General features: G+C 45.9%; 1 protein-coding gene and 1 pseudogene across 4 annotated transcripts; both read left to right on the forward strand.

The window, feature by feature from the left end:
• The first annotated feature begins 3,914 nt into the window (after nt 1-3,914).
• Nucleotides 3,915-6,743, forward strand: LOC100381953 (uncharacterized). 2 transcript variants are annotated; one of them, XM_008674885.4, is made up of 3 exons: nt 3,915-4,327; nt 4,822-5,317; nt 5,681-6,743. In XM_008674885.4, exons 2-3 carry the CDS (start codon nt 4,869-4,871, stop codon nt 6,144-6,146), a joined length of 915 nt encoding a protein of 304 aa, XP_008673107.1. In that variant the 5' UTR covers nt 3,915-4,327; nt 4,822-4,868; the 3' UTR covers nt 6,147-6,743. The 2 variants fall into 2 exon arrangements, with proteins under 2 accessions (XP_008673107.1, NP_001168197.1); NM_001174726.1 differs by having other exon boundaries at nt 4,131-4,327; nt 4,843-5,317; nt 5,681-6,413.
• Nucleotides 6,744-11,983: 5,240 nt separating this feature from the next.
• Nucleotides 11,984-17,158, forward strand: LOC103649790 (uncharacterized; annotated as a pseudogene). 2 transcript variants are annotated; one of them, XR_004549351.2, is made up of 4 exons: nt 11,984-12,916; nt 12,993-13,157; nt 14,689-14,806; nt 14,884-17,158. The product of XR_004549351.2 is annotated as an uncharacterized protein, transcript variant X1 (transcript). The 2 variants fall into 2 exon arrangements; XR_004549352.2 differs by having other exon boundaries at nt 11,985-12,916; nt 14,884-15,364.
• The last annotated feature ends 3,422 nt before the right edge of the window (nt 17,159-20,580 follow it).

Below are 20,580 nucleotides of genomic sequence, written 5' to 3' on the forward strand. Positions count from 1 at the left end.
CTTAATCAAAGGTATATATGCTTTTGATAAGGTGAATACTTGGTTAAAGGATTCAAACAAGCAATTTTTTGCTCTTGCGTCAATATGGTGTTTTCCATTACCCGTGGTTGGTTCCTCAAGATTCTTTAGGGGTTCTATCGCATCGCGAGTGACTCTCCAAATTCCAAAATATATCGTCTCAAGGTAGCAAGCCATTATAGATTTATAACACTCCAATATGAGAGTTTTGCCATCAAAGTGTGGAGACCTAAAGGTATCCATTCCAACCATTCTAAATAGCATTGGCTCAACAACGTTTAAGGCAAAAGATCTAAATTGAGTCATTTGCTCTGATAACAATATAAATGTGAAAGCTAAAAGGCGATAGAGATACAAATTCCCGTCAACGACTCTGTTATTTATTTATTTTTATCAAGGTATTGAGAAGCGTGTCGGCTAGGGGAGACGCATCTTTCCTTTGTTATTACAAAGGCTTTGTTCCTAAGACCTTATTCGGTTGCATACGGATAAGAGAGGATTGAGGGATCTATGGAGAGAAATCCCTTAGGGCTGGTTTGTTGGATAGAGAAATGGAGGGGGTCCATAGAGAGACATCCTCTTGCTATTCAATTTGAATAGCAGAGGATTCCTCCCCATGGATCCCCTCCATTTCCCTATCCACCAAATCAGCCCTTAGGGGATTGAAATGTATTGTAGTGGATTAAATCACTCTCTATTAAATTTTGACTATCAAATGATTAAATTCTCATCTAACTGAACAAGCTTTAAATGGGTTAGTCAAAGTCTCATAGGTGTTCAAAGAGCGATATCACTTTCGGAAGAAACCTTTGGTTTGATCAAAGCATACAACAGCAGCATACTAACCAGAGCACGTAACTGGGCCACATCTGCAACCAAAACGCAACGAAGCAGCAAATGGTACGTAATTAAGAAACCAAATGCTGAAAAGATTAAAGAAACAAGACCTTGCCGCATTCTTGGAGCACAAGGGGAGATGCAGAGTGCAGTAGTAATAAACAAGTGGTCTGCCGGTTGACCCAGAACGAGCGCTAGACATGTGCAGTTGTGCGAAACAAGCATGGGATGGGAGGAAGCCAATTCTAGTTTTCAACAGCCAACCAACAGCAACAGCGGCCCGTACTGCACGGAAGGGCCAATATACCCCTTGTTGATAGCACCTCCAACTCATCCAATGGAAAACGCCCCTATTGTTAAAAAAATGATGATAGTGTATGCTAGACTGCTAGTACAGCTGATGACTCGGGTTAAAATAAATTTATGAGTCAAACCAAATGAATTTGTTTTAGTCAAACAAGTCCGATGCCAGCATATATATTTGGAATCTAGGTTTCTTTTTTTAAATAAAGAGATACATTTACGCAGATTGCATGTGAGATGTACTTTGGTATTCTATTCGCAGAATAGTTTACTAAAATATGCGCATATTTGGAAAGAGAAGTGTACATTCGCGGCCACAAGTCATGGTGCTGAGCAGACCCCTATTTAATACAGCTGCTACTTGTTAAAAAACAGCTTATCTAAGAACCTGGTGAAAACCATATTCTGCTTCTTGGCTGTTTTTAATTTATTCTCAGAAACAACGGAACTGATAACCTGCTACAGAAGCTACCTGTTTGGCACAGCTTATGTTTAAATCATTAAAGAAGCTGAAAATAAATTATGCCAAACAGGACCATAAGCAACAAACACTGTTTCGTGAGAAGCATCTACAGGTTAAAGAAAGAAACCATATTTAATATGTCACAAGGAGTAATTATAAACCGGCAATATAGTGCACCTAGAGCAAGTATAATAAGGTATTATAAGCTGGTTAAATGTTGAGATGGGGGAGAGAGAGGATCTAAAACACGGCTTTGCACTGTAAATGGTATTTTTTGTGGAGTAAAGTTTGAAATATGATATGGGATATGGAGTATGGTAGGAGAGCTGCCGGAGATTCAATCGGGAATTTAAACTTGCCTCCCTTTCCAACCTGTTTGCCCGGCACTTCTCCTGGCCATGCTGCGTGTATGCATGATTGGTCAGAGCTGTCTCAGGTGACCAGTATTAATTAAAATAAACTATGTGGTCTTTATTACTGGTAGTAGCTTCCTGACAGCCTTGCTTGAATTCTAAGCGAGGCCGTGTGTTTGTTTAGTTACTTACTATAAGATTCTCCTTTTGCTCCGTAGGGTGCAGACCTGGACATGTCCGATGAGGGTTTGTTCATCAGATGCAGAAAGCGCACCCCCCTCCCCCCCGCTCCTGCTTTTGTGGCGATCTCATCTGGTTTCGCAGTCAAGCAACAACCATGTGCAACAAATTAACAATCTAAGCAAATATAAACACAGTGCTACAGTATACGCTAACTTCTCTTCCGATGCAGACTGAACCGCAAACATGAACAGGTTTACCTAGTCATCAATGGAAGCAAGATCTTTTTTTTTCCTTGGCCCCCCTCTTGGAGAATCCAACCCAATGGGAATACCTTGTGGAAACGGTAGGGCGCAGCTTTTCTCCACCTCATTGTCAGTCACCTATTCCTTTCAAGAAAGATGCCGCCGCTTGAACAGACTCTCCAGTCAAGTCTACAGCGAGAAGGCGCCGTGATTTTCAGGGTTTTTTTTTGTCACATGCGAAAATCGCTTTGTGAAAGCAAGGCATGCAAGCATCACCGTGGAAAGACGCCCAGTACATAAGAAAGCTTTTAAAGCAGCACTTGCTTCCTTCTTTTTTCTTTTGACATGGAGTTCTCAGTTTCATGATGTGAACATCGGGCTTCGTACTTTAACAAAAAAAAGTATTAGTCAAAATATATGCATGCTACGCGTATAAAAGTGATGTAGTTACATTAGTATTTCATAGATCGTCTGTATTAGTACAGTAGCTATTTTTTTTACAGCAATTAATTAATAGTATAGTTCAAGAGAACTTAATAGTGAAGAAGAGCACCTTCAGAGAAATTTTGAAACCGCCGTTTATAAAAGAGAAGAAAGGGAGGCACTTGATTTCAAAAAACATGTAGGATTTGAAAGAATGGGTAGAATAGTAGAACCGTTCCTCTAAAAAAACGACATAAAAAGCTACAAGAAGAACTTCACTCCTCATGTGCATTCCAATTTCAGGACAGCCCAACGCCTTGGACGTATTTTTTATTCATGAATAAAAAAGGCACTGAGCAGGGCAATATGGTCTCTCATCAATCATCATGGAGCAGATGCCATGCGCGAGCGAGAGGGCGATCAGGTGAGACGGCTGTGGCGCGTGGCGTGCGGCACCAATCGTTCTGCAGGCCAATGTTTCGAGCGGGAGCCTGACGAAAATTCAGACAAACCAGGTAACGAACCAACAAGCTCCAAGCAGAAGTGAACAGAAGCCTCGCACACCAGCTGCCAGCGGCAAGGACGAAACTTTGCGATAAAACAATGACCGCCCAATGCCTTCCCGGCGAATCATGCGTGGGCGGCACCAAACGGCCGATGGCAACAGGGGAGAGGGAATGATGCCCTGAACTGAAACTGAAAGCCATGGCTACTTGTCAACGGCGACCAATCGTCCCCCATCACGGCACCCCTCCGCGCAAACTAATTATATTAGTGCCACGACTCGACCACTTCCAATCAAAACTTCACAAGCAACTTAATAAGGGTACGTACACTGCAGCAGAAGAAGATGAAAAATGCTGTCTTTTTTTTTGTTGGGCACGCGGCAACACTCGGATTATAAAATGCTTCTAAGAAAACAACATTCAAGTTTACTGGTACATGTATTACTTTTTTTATTTATTTTGAAAGCAGCCACTGACAGATTGCCATTTACAATTTTAGTGTAGAGAGGCTTTAAAAAAAGCATCAATTTTAGTGCAGTAGTGGAGGTAAAAAAGCGATGGAGGGGAGGGAAGCCGAGAACAACTCCAAGTGTGCATGCGCGTAGCAGTCAGTATGTGATGTGCGCTGCGCACGCACATACATGCGGCCTAGCTACAGACACGGGTATCATTCCCAGCGGAGTAGCGGTAGTATATAAAGCGCTGCAAAAGTGCGGCCACAAGCTCCAAGCCACGGCCCAATCGCCGGCTGACACTCACAAGAACCTGCCTCCCTCGGTCTGGATCGCTATCTCTTTTCTAGCGGCTCCAGAGGGAGGGAAAGCTAGCGCACAGCCGAGAGAAGAAAGCAGAGAGGGAGGGAGAACAAAGAGAGAGAGAAAAAAAAAACCAGAGAGGTTGAGCAAGAACCGAGGCGGATCCGCCTTTTGTCCCTCCTGCCCGAGGGCTAGCCTGCCGCCGCCCCCGCGAGAGATCGAGAGGAGGCGCTGTTCAGTTCAGGTGAAATTTTGCCTTGTTCTGGGTGGGGTCTCTCGGGCTCTCTGTGGTGTTTGGTGGTGTAAATTGGAGTGGGATTTAGAGGTAGTTAGGTCTCGTCTGCTAGGATAGGTGCGGTGGTCTCGTTAATTTGTGGGCTCCGGAGGTCAATTTGTTCACGATCCCGGTCCTGTTCGCGGTTCAGTTCAGGAGCGAGTGTTCCTGAGCCCAATCTAATTCGTCCATAAAGTCGATCCCTTAGGTCGAGGACAATAACCTGTTTGCAGCTGGTTCCAGGTTTCACTTGCAAAAGATGCGCCTTGATATCTCCTCCAATCCCATGTTCATCTTATATGATTTGATTTCTAGCGACGACAAGAATTTGTGTTCAGAGAGAGAGAGGGGGCGGGGGAGAGAGAGAGAAATCCTTTAATAATTGTTACAGTGCTCTCGGAATCTTTATCTTGTTCTGAGTGAGATGCCCAAAAAGGCAAAGGGAAATCTAACCTTTCTTCCAGTCCTGTGATTCCTTCCTACAGGGGGGTGAGAAGCCGTGGGGGAAGAGATGATGCGGGAGACGTACATGGACGTGCTGCCGCCGGTGGACCACATAGCCGCCTCACGGAGCGGCGGCTGGTTCCCGGGCGCGGCGCGTCTCTGGACGGCGGCGGAGAACAAGCAGTTCGAGCGGGCGCTGGCCGGGCTCGACCTCTGCCGCCCGGACTGGGAGAAGGTGGCGCGGGCCATCCCGGGCCGGACGGTGCGCGAGGTCGTCAGCCACTTCAAGAGCCTCCAGGTCGACGTCCAGCAGATCGAGAGCGGCCTGGTGCCCATGCCGGTCTACGGCGCCGGGGCCGGCTCGTTCACCCTGCAGTGGGACGGCTGCTACGGCCCCGCGGACTCGAGGCACAACGGCTACCGCTTCGGAAGCGGAGGCTGCGGGAGGCGGCACCACGGCCGCACCCCGGAGCAGGACCGGAAGAAGGGCGTGCCGTGGACGGAGGAGGAGCACAGGTGAGTGTATGCTGCTGCATACGATACGATACGACTTCTGTTATGTTCTGAGAGCGATTGCTCTGCGTCGTCATGCGGAAGATTGGCGGGAGTTTCCGTCTTGGATAGATAGTTGAATTTCGCCATCGTTCAGTTGGGTTTACATCATCTGAGTACATTTGCAACTTGCAATTAATCAACTGTCAACAGTTAATCGCATTTAATCCCTGGAACTTTCCTTATCGAGTAGGATCCGACTCTCTAGGACAGTCATGTACTACTAGCTTGTTGCACATATGATGGCCAGCAAAGCAAGAACTGATCAAAAGTTAGTAGCACTGAACAAGATCACGTTTTTTTTGTGGTTGATGTTCTTGGGGCCAGGCTGTTCCTCTTAGGCCTGAAGAAATACGGCAAGGGGGACTGGAGGAACATATCGCGCAACTACGTCCAGACGCGGACGCCCACGCAGGTGGCCAGCCACGCGCAGAAGTACTTCATCAGGCTCAACTCCGGCGGCAAGGACAAGAGGAGGTCCAGCATCCACGACATCACCACGGTGAACCTGACGGACGACGAGCGGGCGCCCTCGCCGTCGCGGTCCTCTCTGATCACCACCACCAGCCAGCCAAACGCGCCGGCTCCGGCCGCAGCGGTGATAGGCGGGCCCTTCTCGTCGGCGGCGGCGGCCGAGGCCAAGCAGCACCAGCACGGCGCTGGGAACCTGCCACCGAACCGGACCTCCGTGGTGCCGGCTGTTTACAGGATGGACGATTCGCAGGACCACGGCCTGCAGTGTGGCCCTCTGCGTCATCAACTGGTCGCCAGCCACCACAGCGTTCTGTTTTAGGCGCAAGCGCAATCCCACTTTGAGGCGCGCCATGGTCATGGATCCATCCATCAGGTGTTGTCTAGTGTGTGTGTGTACGATGCGTGTGTTCTTTGCTGTAGCTTCAGCGCCTGTATCGAAGTGATTAGCCTTTTGGGGAGGGGGGGCGTAACGGAAAGGGGATCTTCGGTTCCACGGTGGTCCAGGTCCACAATTTGTTGTTGGTGATGCCGAGAACGTAACAAAAAAAAGGACGCCAAGAATTCTGAGTGGACTTGGCATTCAATCATGGACCCTGCTTTTGCTCGCCGTGGCCCGGGATGATCAGCAGAACCTAATTCTGGATCCTTCTTGGTCGGCTGATGTATCCCTTGAGTGACCTTGGTGACCATCTCATCCTGCTGCTGTCTCTGAAGACGGCGACGCGCTTGTATTGGAGGGTTTCAGAGTTCAGATCACATTGCTGTAGTGTAGTCTAGACATGTTTACCCATAGTACGTAATCAGTTTTTTTTTTTGGCACTGGCGGCTGCCGAAATCTGTGTCTGGACAGGCTTCATTTCTCTCGGATGAAGAGAAGATAAAAAACGAAATCGAGTTTGCGATGAGTCATGCGGCATTGCTAATATTGTCCTGCTCCTCTAGCCAATTTTTTTTTTTTTTTTGCTTGATTGGTTGTTTCTTTTAGAAATGACACCTTTTTTTTTTCTTCTTAACTCCGTGGACAGGTCCTATATGTGGTGATGATGCGAGAGCTCCACCAAACGCCTGTGTGAGATTGGCGATGAGTCAGAGTTCCACTACCTCCTCGGCGTCTCTATGCATCCTATTGCATCATCTTTCGCAGCTCCCTTTTTGGCCCTGCTGCTTCCCTTGCTCGGAAAGGCGTCTGCGGATCCTTGTGCGAGCACCAAAGGGCGCTTCTCTGTAGGCTGTAGCCAAGCCAAGCCCCCAAAAAAAAATGCAGCCATCTTCTTCTCTTCTGTGGGTGGGTGCCCGTGCTTTTTCTGGCTCCTCGCTCTGCAAGTTGCAGCGAAATGCAGAACACGAGGCACCCACTGATGATGATGGAGATGGAGGGCACTGTTCCAGAGAAGGAAGCTTCTGGTGCGGGGGTGTGTGTGTGTTTTCTATCTACTGCTGAGCTTGCCGTCAGGGCTGCTGCAGCAAGATCTGATGAAAAGCCTGGAATTCTTCAGGCTAGTTGCCATTGCCAGTCCCAGTCCCAGTCACCTTCTCATCTCTGATGTCTTTCAGTCCACCTGATTCAGCTCAGTTCAGTGAACAACCACCGAGACGATGTTTTCATCATCATTATTGTCGTTTCGTCGCCGAAGACGCCGTGTGGAGTGGAACATCCCTTGGTTTGGTTTGGTGGCGTTGATTCGACTGGAAGGGAATCGAACTCCGCCAAGATTTTTCTTGTTTTTTTCCTTTTCATAAACTTGACGGGTAAGCTTCGGATTGCTTTCAGCCGTCATACTCTTGGCTGCCCACCATGAACTGCTCAAGTCGGTTAACGCTCCAAGTTAAAATGTGAAAGCGTCCTCAGGACATTTGCACCCAAACCTGCAAAACTGCAGTTCCAAACTGTTCGTTGGCGACGAACAGAAGCCAGCACCGGTGATTCCACACACGCAAAGTCGTCCCAGCATATATAGGTGAGAAGTAGGATCGATGTTAAGTTTTATCTTTTTGGGTCATTAGTTACGCTCTATTTGGATCATTTGGACTAACAGGTACGGAGTAGTAACTTAAAAAAAAAGACTTCAGTCCAGCCCTCAACTGATCCATTACTTGGATGAACCCGTCTAAGAGCATCTCAAGAGACTCGTCGTGCTAATTGGGACATGGGCTCAGTTATAACATTGCTAAGCATACAATACAGCCCAGGTCTGAAAGAATAGTGTCTTGAAGATCTATGGGGATAATATCACGTTTTAGGATTGAGGTTGTTTGTGCATTGACATGAGCCATGTGTTTAGATGGTGTCACACCCGGGTTCTAAGGATCCAAAACCCAGACGCGAAATAATCATCAAGTGTGATGGGATCAAGTCTCACACATACACATATGATGACTCATGATACAAAAACGAATGTCACATTTTTACTATATAATAGAAGTTCTGTACAAAATAGCTAAATAATTATATCATATGCAGACAACGATCCAACAACCATAAAGTTGACGATGGCCTAGACCACTCACGAACTCATCATAGCATCTTTTGTGCGCCTCCTTCTGTGGTACATGTTCTTGACCTGGAGGATGTGAGTATATCAAGGGTAAGCTCACATACGTTCATCGCTCAACAAGTTTTGGTGAATAATGTGTATGAACTCACCAAAGGTAAGAGCTCATGTGAAGTGTAAGATTTACCAAAGGAGATGGTTAAAGCTGAGCATTGCTTTTAGAGTTGGTCAAAATTTTATTAGCAGTTACTAAGTATAAGTAGATACCAATCCAAATAAGTAAGAGATCAAATTAATAACAACACCCACAATGCAATGCATATGACAAATCAAGTTTAGTTCTATAGATTAATCATGCGAGAGTCCTGAGCTGCTCATGACCGCGAGCGCGGCTGATATACCAGTTTTACACTCTGCAGAGGTTGCGCCCTTTACCCACAAGTCGTGTATCCCGTCTAGCCAAGGTTAGCTAGACCCTTAGACACTTCCGAGATGAATGACTAGGGATCCACTACGAGGCCTTTACAAAGTTCCACTAGCTTCAGAAAACCCGTTACAGTTTTTAGGGAGCGCAGTATAGGAATCACTCGTCCGAAAAGTCATCACAGCATGATCAACCCGAGAACCTCTCTATACCGACAACTCCCCTACTACCCTTACCCCTTTTCGGGTAAGGTAATCCTCCACTAGCTTTCCTAATTAGTCAGCCAATGGCGTCCTATTCCACCCTTGTGGTAGCACGTGTTTCTTAGGTTAAGCTCCATGTTCCAATTACACAATGACCTTGTCATGAACAATAATTAAAACAATAGTATAATTGGAACATGACCATAATGTGATATTAATCTCGAAATCAGATAGAGCAATATCAAATGTACCAAAAGTTCAGTGGTAAACAAGGTGTGAGATAAACAAGTATATGGAAACCTATTAGGTCCCATCAGATTAACCTGAGCATGTCACAATGATTAACATGAACTTTATTAGGTAAAGAAAAGTGATCAAGGACATAACTTGCCTTAGACTCGAGATTCCAGGTACTTCTCCAATTTAGTCTTCCAATTTCTCGTGACCTCACTGCTACTCATAGCAAAACATACAAATAGACAAAGATTATATAAAGATAACAGTACACCAAACATGAGAATAAATAATGTAAGAATATTCTACACGCCGCTAAGAGATTGTAGGTTCAAGAACCGCTACATTCAGAGTTACGGTTAGAAAGATATGATATTCTAAAGTTTTAGGTGGTTAAACCAGAAACCTTTTATTCTTTATTGATTAATATAAGTCAGAAAGTTTATGACCAATAAATAACTAATTTATCTTTAATCTAGTTTATAACTTGACAAGAGGTTATATTTTAGTCATACTACAATTATGGATATTTTAAGTTTGTTTTTAGAAGGTTTAATTCACTAAGCATAGGTTAAACGAATATTTATTTTTGAAACCATGTTATTTGATAAAGTAACGTTACAGAGGCGTAGTCAACATTATTATGAAGCTAGCGCAACTTGAATGGATTAAATTGAGCTCAAAATGAAAGAGATATAGATTTATTAAGTTTTAGGATTTAATTCTATGATTATTAAAGATTTCTGGACCGGGGCACTATTCTACAAAAGGTCAGGGGCTCCATATCATCTTTAGGACTTATCCGCAATGGTTTCTACCCATACCCGGACTGCGGGTTAATTTTACTAGACCGGAGGGTTTCTTTTGTATAATAGACTCGGATGTGGAGAAATTGGGGAGATCTAAGTCGTTAGATCTAGATTTGATGGCTCGGATTTAAATAAACGAAGGGGTATTCTGGTTGTAATCTGGACCGTTCCCTATGAGATCAATGGCCAAGATACCAGGTAGACAGGGTATGCTAGGGATCTAATCTCATCCATTGGTGCCTAATCCAACGGTTCACGAGCATCTTCCTCACCTCAAACCCTTGAAAGTCGCCTAGAAGGGGGTGAATAGGCGAAACCTGAAATTTATAAACTTTAAATACGCATTAAGGTCGGGGTTAGCGTTAGAATTAAATTGGAGTTTGAAAGATAATTCTCCTTGCTTAGATTTGCTCAATCAATGCGAATAATGTAACACCCCAGGTGTTTATATTCCGCTCGACAACGAGTACGGATTTAAGCACGCAATATCAGTGGATAACACAGATTTTAAATTTTAAACATCTTCTTCTATCGCGATTTTTATATCGCATCGGTGTCGTCTGTCGCGAGCGTGACATCGTTTTTATTTCCATCTATCCGGGCTCTTCCAAAATTTTTATGTTATTCGGCACATAGCTGTTCCGAAAATCGGTGCGTCCGGTGATTATTTAAAATTCATCGCTCGCGTGAACAAGAATTTGGAAGCCCGAACTCACTCGGATGATTTTATCCCGGATAAATTAATTTGAACTCGGCAACTAAATGTTGGGGGCAAAATAATTTGTATCGCGTGTTGTCTGAGAAAAATCGTGCGTGAGGTTATAATCCAATTTATTCTTCAGCACGCTGTTTCGAAGACAAAATCGCGTATACGTTCGCAGATATTGTTTCGGCTAATTTTGGTCGAATCCCGCCGAACAAATTATCAGTACCGAAATCAGTTTATTTCGGTCTGTCGTTTCTTGTCCGATCCAAAACTTTGGATATAAATGACGGGTGTAAATTCATCTGATTCCAAGTATTCACTTAATCAAAGTCGTGACGGCGCGTCCAAGAATTATAATTGAGACCCGATTATCACACAAATTGTCATGGAATCAGATGTTCAGACCACAGGTAAATTTCTCAGAATTTGAATCGAATCAAACTGTGTCGCAAATATTGTCGATCTTTTCGTTATCGCTAAAAATCGTGATCGAAATATCAGTAATTCTCTATAAAAAGGAGAAGAAATAAAAGAAAAAAAAAAGAAAATAAAAAAACCCCACCGCTCTTCCTTCTTCCCCTGGTATTTCTTCGAGTCAATTCCTTTGCAACCATTATAAAAGATCCAAATTCCATATGAACCACTGGAATTTCTACCGTTCGTCCCATGCCATTGTCCAAGATTTTTCATCCCGTTTAAACCACTGCCGTCTCTTTTCGTGGTAACGGACGTTAACAGCAGCGAGGAAGGTCCGTTTTGCCCTTGGCGACTTGAGTCAAGTCCTTGTTGTTCAGGCCGCCGCCGCTCCCAGTTCTCCCGTGAGGCTCTTCTCTCGTTCGTGTCCCCCTGTTCTCCCCGCCGAACCCTAGATTCACAGCACCAAGGATGGGTTAAGCGAGGATGGGGAATCATGGTGGAGGACCAGGGTCCGGATTGGCGGGCGACATGGCACCGATGAGGTCCGACGACTGGCCTTCATGGCTTCCAGATGGGTAAGTGTGCCTCTCATCAGTCTTCCTCAGCTGACCAGTGGTTGGGGCGGAGGGCGGAGGCGGGAGGCGCCGGGGATCGGGGCCTGTGGGCTCGGGGTCGCGGCCGCGGCGGTGGGGGCTCGAGGCAGGAGCTGCGGCGGCGGGGGCTCGGGGTTGGGGCCACGGCAGCGGGGGTCGGGTTCAGGAGCCATGGCAGGGGCTCGGGGCCACGGCGGCGGGGGTCGGGCTCAGGTCGGGAGCCGCGGCGGGGCTCGGGGTCAGGGCCGCAGCGATGGGGGCTCAGGGTTGGAGCCACGGCAACTGGTAGGCCTCGGTGGCAGGGCTCTGTGTTCATCTGATTGAGTGTGTTTGACTCTGTGTTCATCTGTAGGATGGACCCAAAAACAAGCTTCAATTTAGAATTCAGGATATTCGCTACAAAATCACGTTTCCCATGGTTTTTGCACACTGAGCTTGTAGATTCTGACATTATGAATTACAAAGATCTGCTTGATGAAATCATGAGGAAGTACCCTTGTTCTTACGGGGAGGTGGTGAAAATGTATTATTACTGTGCTGAGTCCAAGTCCAACATTGAGGTTTGCTGTGATGAAGACCTAGTTAATATGTTTCAGAAAAATGCATCCACTAAGACATGTCATATTTCCATTGCTCACTATGACCCTAGTACTGAACCACCAGCCATACCACTATGGGATGTAACATATGCTAAGGCAGTGGAAATCCCTTGCACATCATCAATGCCAGCTCCAACTCAATCTTTAGATGAACCAAGCCAACAACCAGAGGATGATGACAAGTACCTGCAAAACCCTGAACCAGAAAATGAATATGTTGGTGTCGATGAAGAAGGCATGTACATTGACTTAGGACCACAGGTTCAGGGAAATGCAGACCAAGAGGATGAGTATATTCCTGAGACTGACTCTAACTTGGATTCTAACTTTGAATCTGATGGTTCTGATGATGAGATGGTGGAGGATAATGTTCCACCCCACACAGCCGAAGCAGTGTATGACAAAGCTGACCCACCTATGGAAGTAGGAAGCATATATCCAAACATGAATGCATTTAGATTGGCTTTAGCTACTCATACAATCAAGAATGAGTTTGAAATTGACATTGAGAAGAGTGAACCAGGGAGGTACAGGGCTTACTGCTGTGGGAGAATTGAGGGTTGTAAGTGGAGGATTCATGCTTCAACTATGGGAGACAATAAGACAGTGAAGGTAACTGTCATAAGTTGTGTCCATTAGTTTGTTGTGTATCTGAATTCTTATGTTGAACACATGTTTTTATGTGCAGGTGAAGAAGAACCCACATCTGCATGAGTGCCATAGTACAAGGAGAAAAGGTCAGGTGAAGGGTGCAACCAAACATTGGGTTGCTGATACAGTGAGAGATTGGTTAGTGGACAATCCAAGGTTGACTCCAAAGGCCCTTCAACAGAGGATAAAAGATGAGTTCAAGGTATGGGTGCACTACAAGAGGGTTTACCATGGTAAAGAACTAGCTATGACTCAATTATATGGTGACTGGAGGGAGAGTTTTGACAACCTATATAGGTTCAAGAAGCAAATAGAAGAATCTTGCCCTGGTAGTTTAGTTGTTATTGATCATCACACCATCAATAAGAAGATTAAGTTCAACAGGCTATTTTTTGCCATGAAACCTTGCATTGATGGTTTCCTTCAAGGATGTAGACCCTATTTAGCTATTGATAGTACATTTCTAACTGGAAAGTTTAGGGGTCAGCTATGTGTGGCTTGTGCAGTAGATGGACACAACTGGATGTATCCAGTTGCATTTGGAGTTATAGATTCTGAGACAAGTGAAAATTGGTCCTGGTTCATGGAGAAACTCAAAGAAGCTATAGGTACTCCTCTTGGCTTGACCATTAGCACAGATTGTGGTCAGGCAATCATGGGAGCTGTGAGTGAGGTTTTCCCAACAGCAGAGCATAGAGAGTGCATGTGGCATCTAGTTCAAAACTTCAAGAAAAGGTATACGGGCAAGGTCTTTGACGATCACCTGTGGGCAGCAGCGTATTCTTGGAACACATACATGTTTGAGAAGCATTACAAAGCTATGGCTGAAGCTAAACCTGAGGCAGTGGGATACTTGCAGGAATGTCACAGTAAGCTTTGGACTAGGAGTCAATTTTCTACCTTGTCAAAGGTAGACTATGTGACAAACAATCTTGCTGAAGTCACAAACAAATGGCTCAAAGCTGAGAAGGCCAAACATCTGGATGATTTGTTGGACAGTATTAGGCAAAAGATTTTGATCAAATGGAACCAGAGGAGAAAGATAGCAAGGCAGATGGATGGAAAGATTCTTGACCACATCACTAAGAAGCTGAGAGAACATACCAGGAACCTTGACATTGATGTTATAACTAGCAATGATAATGTTGCAGAAGTGGTTGCTAGGGGTGGAAGTAGTTTCAGATTTGTAGTGAACTTAGATGAGAGGACATGTTCATGCAGGGCATGGCAGGTGTCTGGCATACCATGCAAGCATGCAATAGCATTCATCACATCCATCAGAAATGAGAAGCTTGAAGACCATGTGGATCATTACTTCTCTGTAGAAAAGTTCAGAGCAGCATATGAGGGCACAATTCCTGCTATACCAGATAAATCTATGTGGCCTAAGTCTGATCATGGGTTTTTCATGCATCCTCCCCTACTGAAATCAACAGCTGGAAGGAGAAAGGAAACAAGGTATAAGGGATACAGTGAGGGTGGTAGGGGCAACAAGGGCAGGCACCAATGCCCAATTTGTCATGAATATGGTCATCACTGGTATACTTGCAAGGATGGAGACCCATCTGACATAGCAGCTATGCTTGCTGATAGGTAAATTTGTTATTAATATGGTACTCACATAGAAATTTGCATTACTTAACAAGCTAATCCTATTTGTAGGGGACCACCAAAGAGGAAGAAGAAGCAAGTAATGCCAGCATCTACTGAGACAAGCATTGTACCTGTGTCAGCACCAAGAATGGTTTTCCCTGATCTTGGCCTCACACCTCCAGTTACAAAGAAGAAAAAGAGCTCATCCACTACATCAAAGGCTGCCAAGAAGAAGAAGAGCTCAGCCATGTCTGTTAGGTTGGTGCAATACTTGTTTGTACAGCAGTCTGTTATTACTCCTAACCTTCACTCATGCATATTATTCTTGCTACAAGATCTGGACAAGGCTCCAACCAGCCAGACCCTATGCCTTTGTCTATCATGATGCCATCAATGGAGGTTGCAGACAAGGAAGAGAATCAAGAAACAAAAAAAGAGGTGGCAGGACATGGGAAGAAAAATAAGAGAGAGCCAGAAGTCATCGGATCTCCTGCAATGGGAACTAGAAGCAAAGCCAGTTGCAGTGGCAGTCCTGCCATGGGAACTAGAAGCAAAAGAAAGCTCAATGTCTAATTGGAACTAGGTAGTCTTTTGTACTATTTTTTGGGTCTACTTGACTAGAATTGTGTTAATGTAGTGCTGTGGTCTGTATGACCAAAACTGTGGCATTCTATGACCAAAACTGTGATGCTATGGTCTGGATGGCCAAAACATTGATGTATGGTCTGTATAACCACTTGTGTTTTCAATTTGCATTACTTTGCCATACATCTGGACACTGTTTATGCCATACATGTGGATACTGTTTATGTCATACATCTGAATACTGTTTATGCCATACTGGGCATTGGTTCTAGCACCAAGGTTTGGCGCCAAAACCAGAGCAGAGGGTCTGCCTCCTGTGGCAAGAAAGGGAAGATCCAATTTCTTTTTCACGGACCAAACCAGGGGCACACTGGTCCTTTCGTAATCCTGTTACCATCCGTTAGCACTAAATGGGACGGCAGTGGTTTAAACGGGATGAAAAATCTTGGACAATGGCATGGGACGAACGGTAGAAATTCCAGTGGTTCATATGGAATTTGGATCTTTTATAATGGTCGCAAAGGAATTGACTCTATTTCTTCACTCATCTGTCTCACACAGATTTCTTTTCACGGTCATCCTCATCTACTGCCGCCATTCTCTGATATTTTTCACCACCGCGTACAACCGGAGATTTTATCCTGTGGCCGGTTCTATATCTTCCAGATCGTTGCTTCTCCCTGCCTCTCCCCATTGCCGACGTTCTTCTTCGTTTTGCCGCTGCTGGAGCTCTGGGTCCATGCGCGCAACCTCCTCTGTGTCGCGCCTGATCCATCTCCCTTGTTGTGCGCTCCTCTGCCGGTGGTGGCTGCCGCGGGCTCTCCCTGGCTCGTCGGCCTGCAGCTCGCCCAGCCCAGGGCCACGGGCTACAGCCGTTCGTCTCCCCCCGAGCTCCCTGTTTCTCTGCGCTGTTTGCTCCCTCTCTCTCTCTTGTCTTCTTCCCCGCGCGCCGGCTCCCTGCGTCGCGAACTCCACATCCCATCGCCAAGCCGTGTCCTAGCTTCCTGTTGCCGCTCCCTATGGCCGAGCCCAACTCCTTGCCGTGCGGCTCCCTACTCGCTCCGTGTTGCGCGCTCTCCTTGTATTCATGGCGGCCACTTCCTGCTAGCCGTGCGCGCGCTGGCCGGCGTTCGGTGTCTGGCTCGCCGCGCGTCCAAGCCTCTCCTTCCTCCTCCTGTAGCTCGCCCTGTACGTCTTGCTCACCCTCCAGCTCGCTTGGTCCCTGCGCGCGTCGAACTTCTGCTCGGCGTCCAGCTTCTCTGTTTCCTGACCCGCGCGACCAGCCGAGTCCGACTCCGCCGTGAGCTCGTCCCTGGCGCTCGACGCGCAGTGGCGCAGCTCGCGGAGCTCTCTTGTCGTGGCCGTCGCGTCCCTGCGCCTAGCCTTTAGTTCAGTCTCTATGCGCGCGAAGCTCGCCGGTGTGCTGCTAGTCTAACTTAGATCTCGCCCATGGCGTCGATCTATCCGTCCTACCGTCGCTCAGCTCGTGCGCGCCCTGTGTATTTTTCCTGCTTGGCATACTCCCTCGCTGGTGGGCGAGCATCTCACTCATGGTGCCCAGCTCGCGTCCACCTCCGTTGATTGTTGACATCGTGCGCTCGGCTTCTCTGGCGCCGATTCGCGCTCGCTCATGTCCATCGTCGTGTCATCGCTGCTCGTACCCCGCTTGTCGGCCACCATATCCAACTTCCACAGCAACGTTGTTGTTCTCTCTTTGGTGCTCGTTGCCGACTCCGCTACCTGTTTGAACTGGAGTTCGTCGTCATCTTGCCCATGCCGTGACCGCAATTTCCTGTATCCCTTGTCCACATCATCGTTCAGTTCCCTCGCTTCGACGCCAGTCCCTACGTGATGCCTTCAAATTGTGATCGCGCGGACAAAAGGATCCCCAAGAGAAGATGTCCAAAGATCGGATGGTGGTGTACGTGAAGTTCGTGTGGCCCCTGCCAAGCGCTCGACAAATTGCCTGGATCGGAAAATCGCTACCGATCTCACGGATTCGTGTCAGCTGTTGAAACGGTAAGCTGATAAATTATTCAGAATAATTCGATCGTTGAATAAAATAATGTGTTAGGGCGAGGCTTATTAAGGTGCTCGATAAATTGCGTAAGTCACGAAACTCTCGTCGACTTCGCAGTTCTTGCGATTATCGAGCCAGGTTCCGTTATAGCGAGTTCTTTCGCTATTCCGGTCAATTAGCTGAATTAATGTACCGAGTAGAATATTGGTAGGTGTAACACCCGGTTTTAAAGGACAAAGCCGGGTGCATCTCATACATGCGCCAAGAAGACAACACATATAATAACAGAGTGTATAGAGATAAATGTCATAAAACATCAGAGTATTTATTACATAGCGGAAGACTTATTACAAAATAAAGATAAATATAAAACAAACTAAGGATCGTCGGCGCCAATGTCGACTGAGAAACGCCACCTAGATCAGATCAAACTCCTCGATACTTGGCTCCACTTGAACCACCTGTTCTTCTCCTGTGGGGGGGGGGGGGGTGTGAGACAGCAAGAGTGAGCTCACATACGTTCATCGCTCAACAAGTCGTGGGGAATAATGTGGCATGAACTCACCAAAGGTGGGAGTTCATGAAGTGTAAGGCTAATCAATGAAATAAAGGCTGAGGCTGAGCATTGCTTTTATAAGTTGGTCAAAATTTTATTAGCAATTACTAAGTGTAAGTAAATACCAAACCTTAATAGTAATAAAGAAAAGTAATAGTAAAATAATCCCAATGCGATGCAAATGTCAAATTGAATTTAAGTTCCATAATTAATCATGTGAGGGTCCGAGCCGCTCATTACCGTGAGCACGGCTAGTATACTAGTTTTACACTCTGCAGAGGTTGCGCGTAATACCTACTTTGTAAGAAAAATCTAAAAGGAGAAATGAAATTCATGTATATATGTATGTATGTTATCTCTACTTGTCATTTCATGTGGACACCTCACCTATACAAATGAATAAGTAATAAAAGGCACTCAAACAAATTATGCATCATGCTGGTATTTTATTTTGTGTGCACTTTGTGACAACATAGAATAATGTGAAAAGAATTATATTAATACCCAAATGGGAATTTAAGATCTAAAAGAAATTCTAGGATTTGGAAAGCAAGAAAGGAAGAAAATGATAGGTGAGTAAAAATAGTATATAAAAAAATAATAATAATCATAAAAATATTATCCCTATACTAGGAATTAAATGTGTACATTTACTCAAAGGTGCAACTCATAAAAATATTCAAATTCAAATGAATTAGGAATAAAGAAGAAAGCAGGAAAAAAAAGAAAAAGGAAAAACAAACCCCCAACTGGGCTCACTCTGGCAATTTCGGCCCAACACCATTTTTACTCCGCGCCAGCCCACTCTGCTCCTCTTCCTTTTCTTTTCCTGTTGAGACACTTCCAGGTGGGACCAACTCGTCAGATGCCTTCACTTCATCTGCGTCGCGCGCTCACAGGCACTGGGTCGCTGACCGTGGGCCCTCTCTGTCGGGTCTATCCTCCCCACGGAGATCTCGCTCGCCCGCTTCAAGCTCGCTTCGGTTGACCGTCCAACGGCCGCCGTGCATGGCGCACTCGCCCCTGTTGACCATACCCCTGGCCCTACATACTGGGCGCCCCTATCTCTACTCCAAATGGCCTGCTCCGCAAGAAGCCGAGTCCTCTCATCCACACCGTGCGCCGCCGCCAGACTATTAGAACTGATCCGCCGTCGACGATTCCCGATTTCCTTCGCTGTGGTGACCTCGGTGCCGACCTGGGAAGCTTCGGAGACTCAGAGCGGAACCAATCGTGACCACGATAAGGGCTGGGAGCGTTCTCGGGTCCCCGGAATTTCTCGCCGAGGCTCTAGCTCCGCCGCATCACCGCCGCCGTGCGCCATTAGCGAATGGGAGAATTCGCCGTCGCATCTTCACCATATGGTGGCCGCCGGGGAGACCACGTCGTCGGGGACTCTGGGTTCTCCATTGCCGTGCGCCAGTACTGGAGTGAGGCTCCTCGCCTCTACCTCGCACCGGCGGATCTCGTGCTGTTGGGCGCGACCATCGGATAATGGTGAAGATGTCGGATTTCGGCGCCCGGTTGTGAACTGCGCTCCAAGGTCGGTCGGCTCTCCTCCATCGGTGGTGAGTACATTTCCCTCTCCCAAGCCGCCAGTGCCGGTGTGCTGTTTCCTGGTACCGGCGTCGTGTACGTAGGTAGATGTGGGTAGCGGCGTAAGGAAGAAGAAAACTCCTAGTCGCTGGAATCTAGATGTAGGGCTGAGATTAAAACCTGGAGTAGCATTTTGCTTTGTAAAGTTTTGGCCGTCGGTGTGATAATCTATGGCTTGGGTTTGGGGAAAGAACTATGTCCGTAGATTGGGTTGCCAACGGTTAGGATTAGAAGGCATTTACCTCTTTTGGATTATTTGAATCTGTGCCATCAATCGTCAATCGTGCGGTCCGCACTGATTATGGGCTCGGTATCGATCTAGGCCATCCGATCTTGATCCAGTGGCCCATAGCGCGTATCGTTTTGGGGAATAGAAGATCTAATCCGGAGCGTCGATTGGGGATCAGACGGCTAGAGTTTACCCGTACCCCTTCGCGGGTCCATTTTACTTAAGAGCCCCTCGGTTTCATTGAAATAAACCCGCCGTCCTACTGCATAGTGTTCTGAGTCTTAGGATCTTTTGCGCCTGGGCCCCTGCTGTTCTCAGAAATGAAGGCCCAGTCCAGAGCTGTTTAAAATGGAATAATTAAATTGGAAAATAGGTTTTTAATACAAAAATATATGCTAGAACTTCAATAATTCATAGAAAATTCATATGATATCCAAAATAATCCATTCCACTTTCTAAATTTTTGTAATTTTATTATTTATCACTTAGAGCCTCTGTTTGGTCATGAAAACAGTAAGAAAAGTTATTTCCCACTTAATCCCATTTTAAACACATAAAATCTTTGAAAATCCATAACTTAAATTCTATAACTCCAAAAATTATGATTCCTGTTCCTAGAATTATATTTTAATATGTAGAATATTGCTGTGTATTTTGTTCACATGCTTGGTGTGATGTTAATTTTCCCCTGTATATTGTGCTTGTTGTATTGTGGCGAGTAGAAGAGCCCGTGACTGAGGACCCTGGTGAGCAGCAGGTTGAAGTAGCTGAGCAGGAGCTCATTGAAGGCAAGTTGTGCCCTTGACCACTTTTTACCCAATAATGTTCTTTAATATCACTTATCCATGCATAGGTTAATTTTGATGGGACCCAATAGGTCACCCTAGATTGTTTATCTCATTACCTTGTTTACCCCTGAATCACTTGGGTAGTTTGCTATTGCTTTATATGGTTTTGGGATAATCATTTATTACCTCTATGTTCCAATTCTTGTTGTTATTCTATTTATGTTCATGATGTTATCATTAATGTTAATTGGAACATAG

The sequence above is a fragment of the Zea mays genome, chromosome 3 (genome assembly GCF_902167145.1).
Source record: "Zea mays cultivar B73 chromosome 3, Zm-B73-REFERENCE-NAM-5.0, whole genome shotgun sequence".
Taxonomy (NCBI): domain Eukaryota; kingdom Viridiplantae; phylum Streptophyta; class Magnoliopsida; order Poales; family Poaceae; genus Zea; species Zea mays.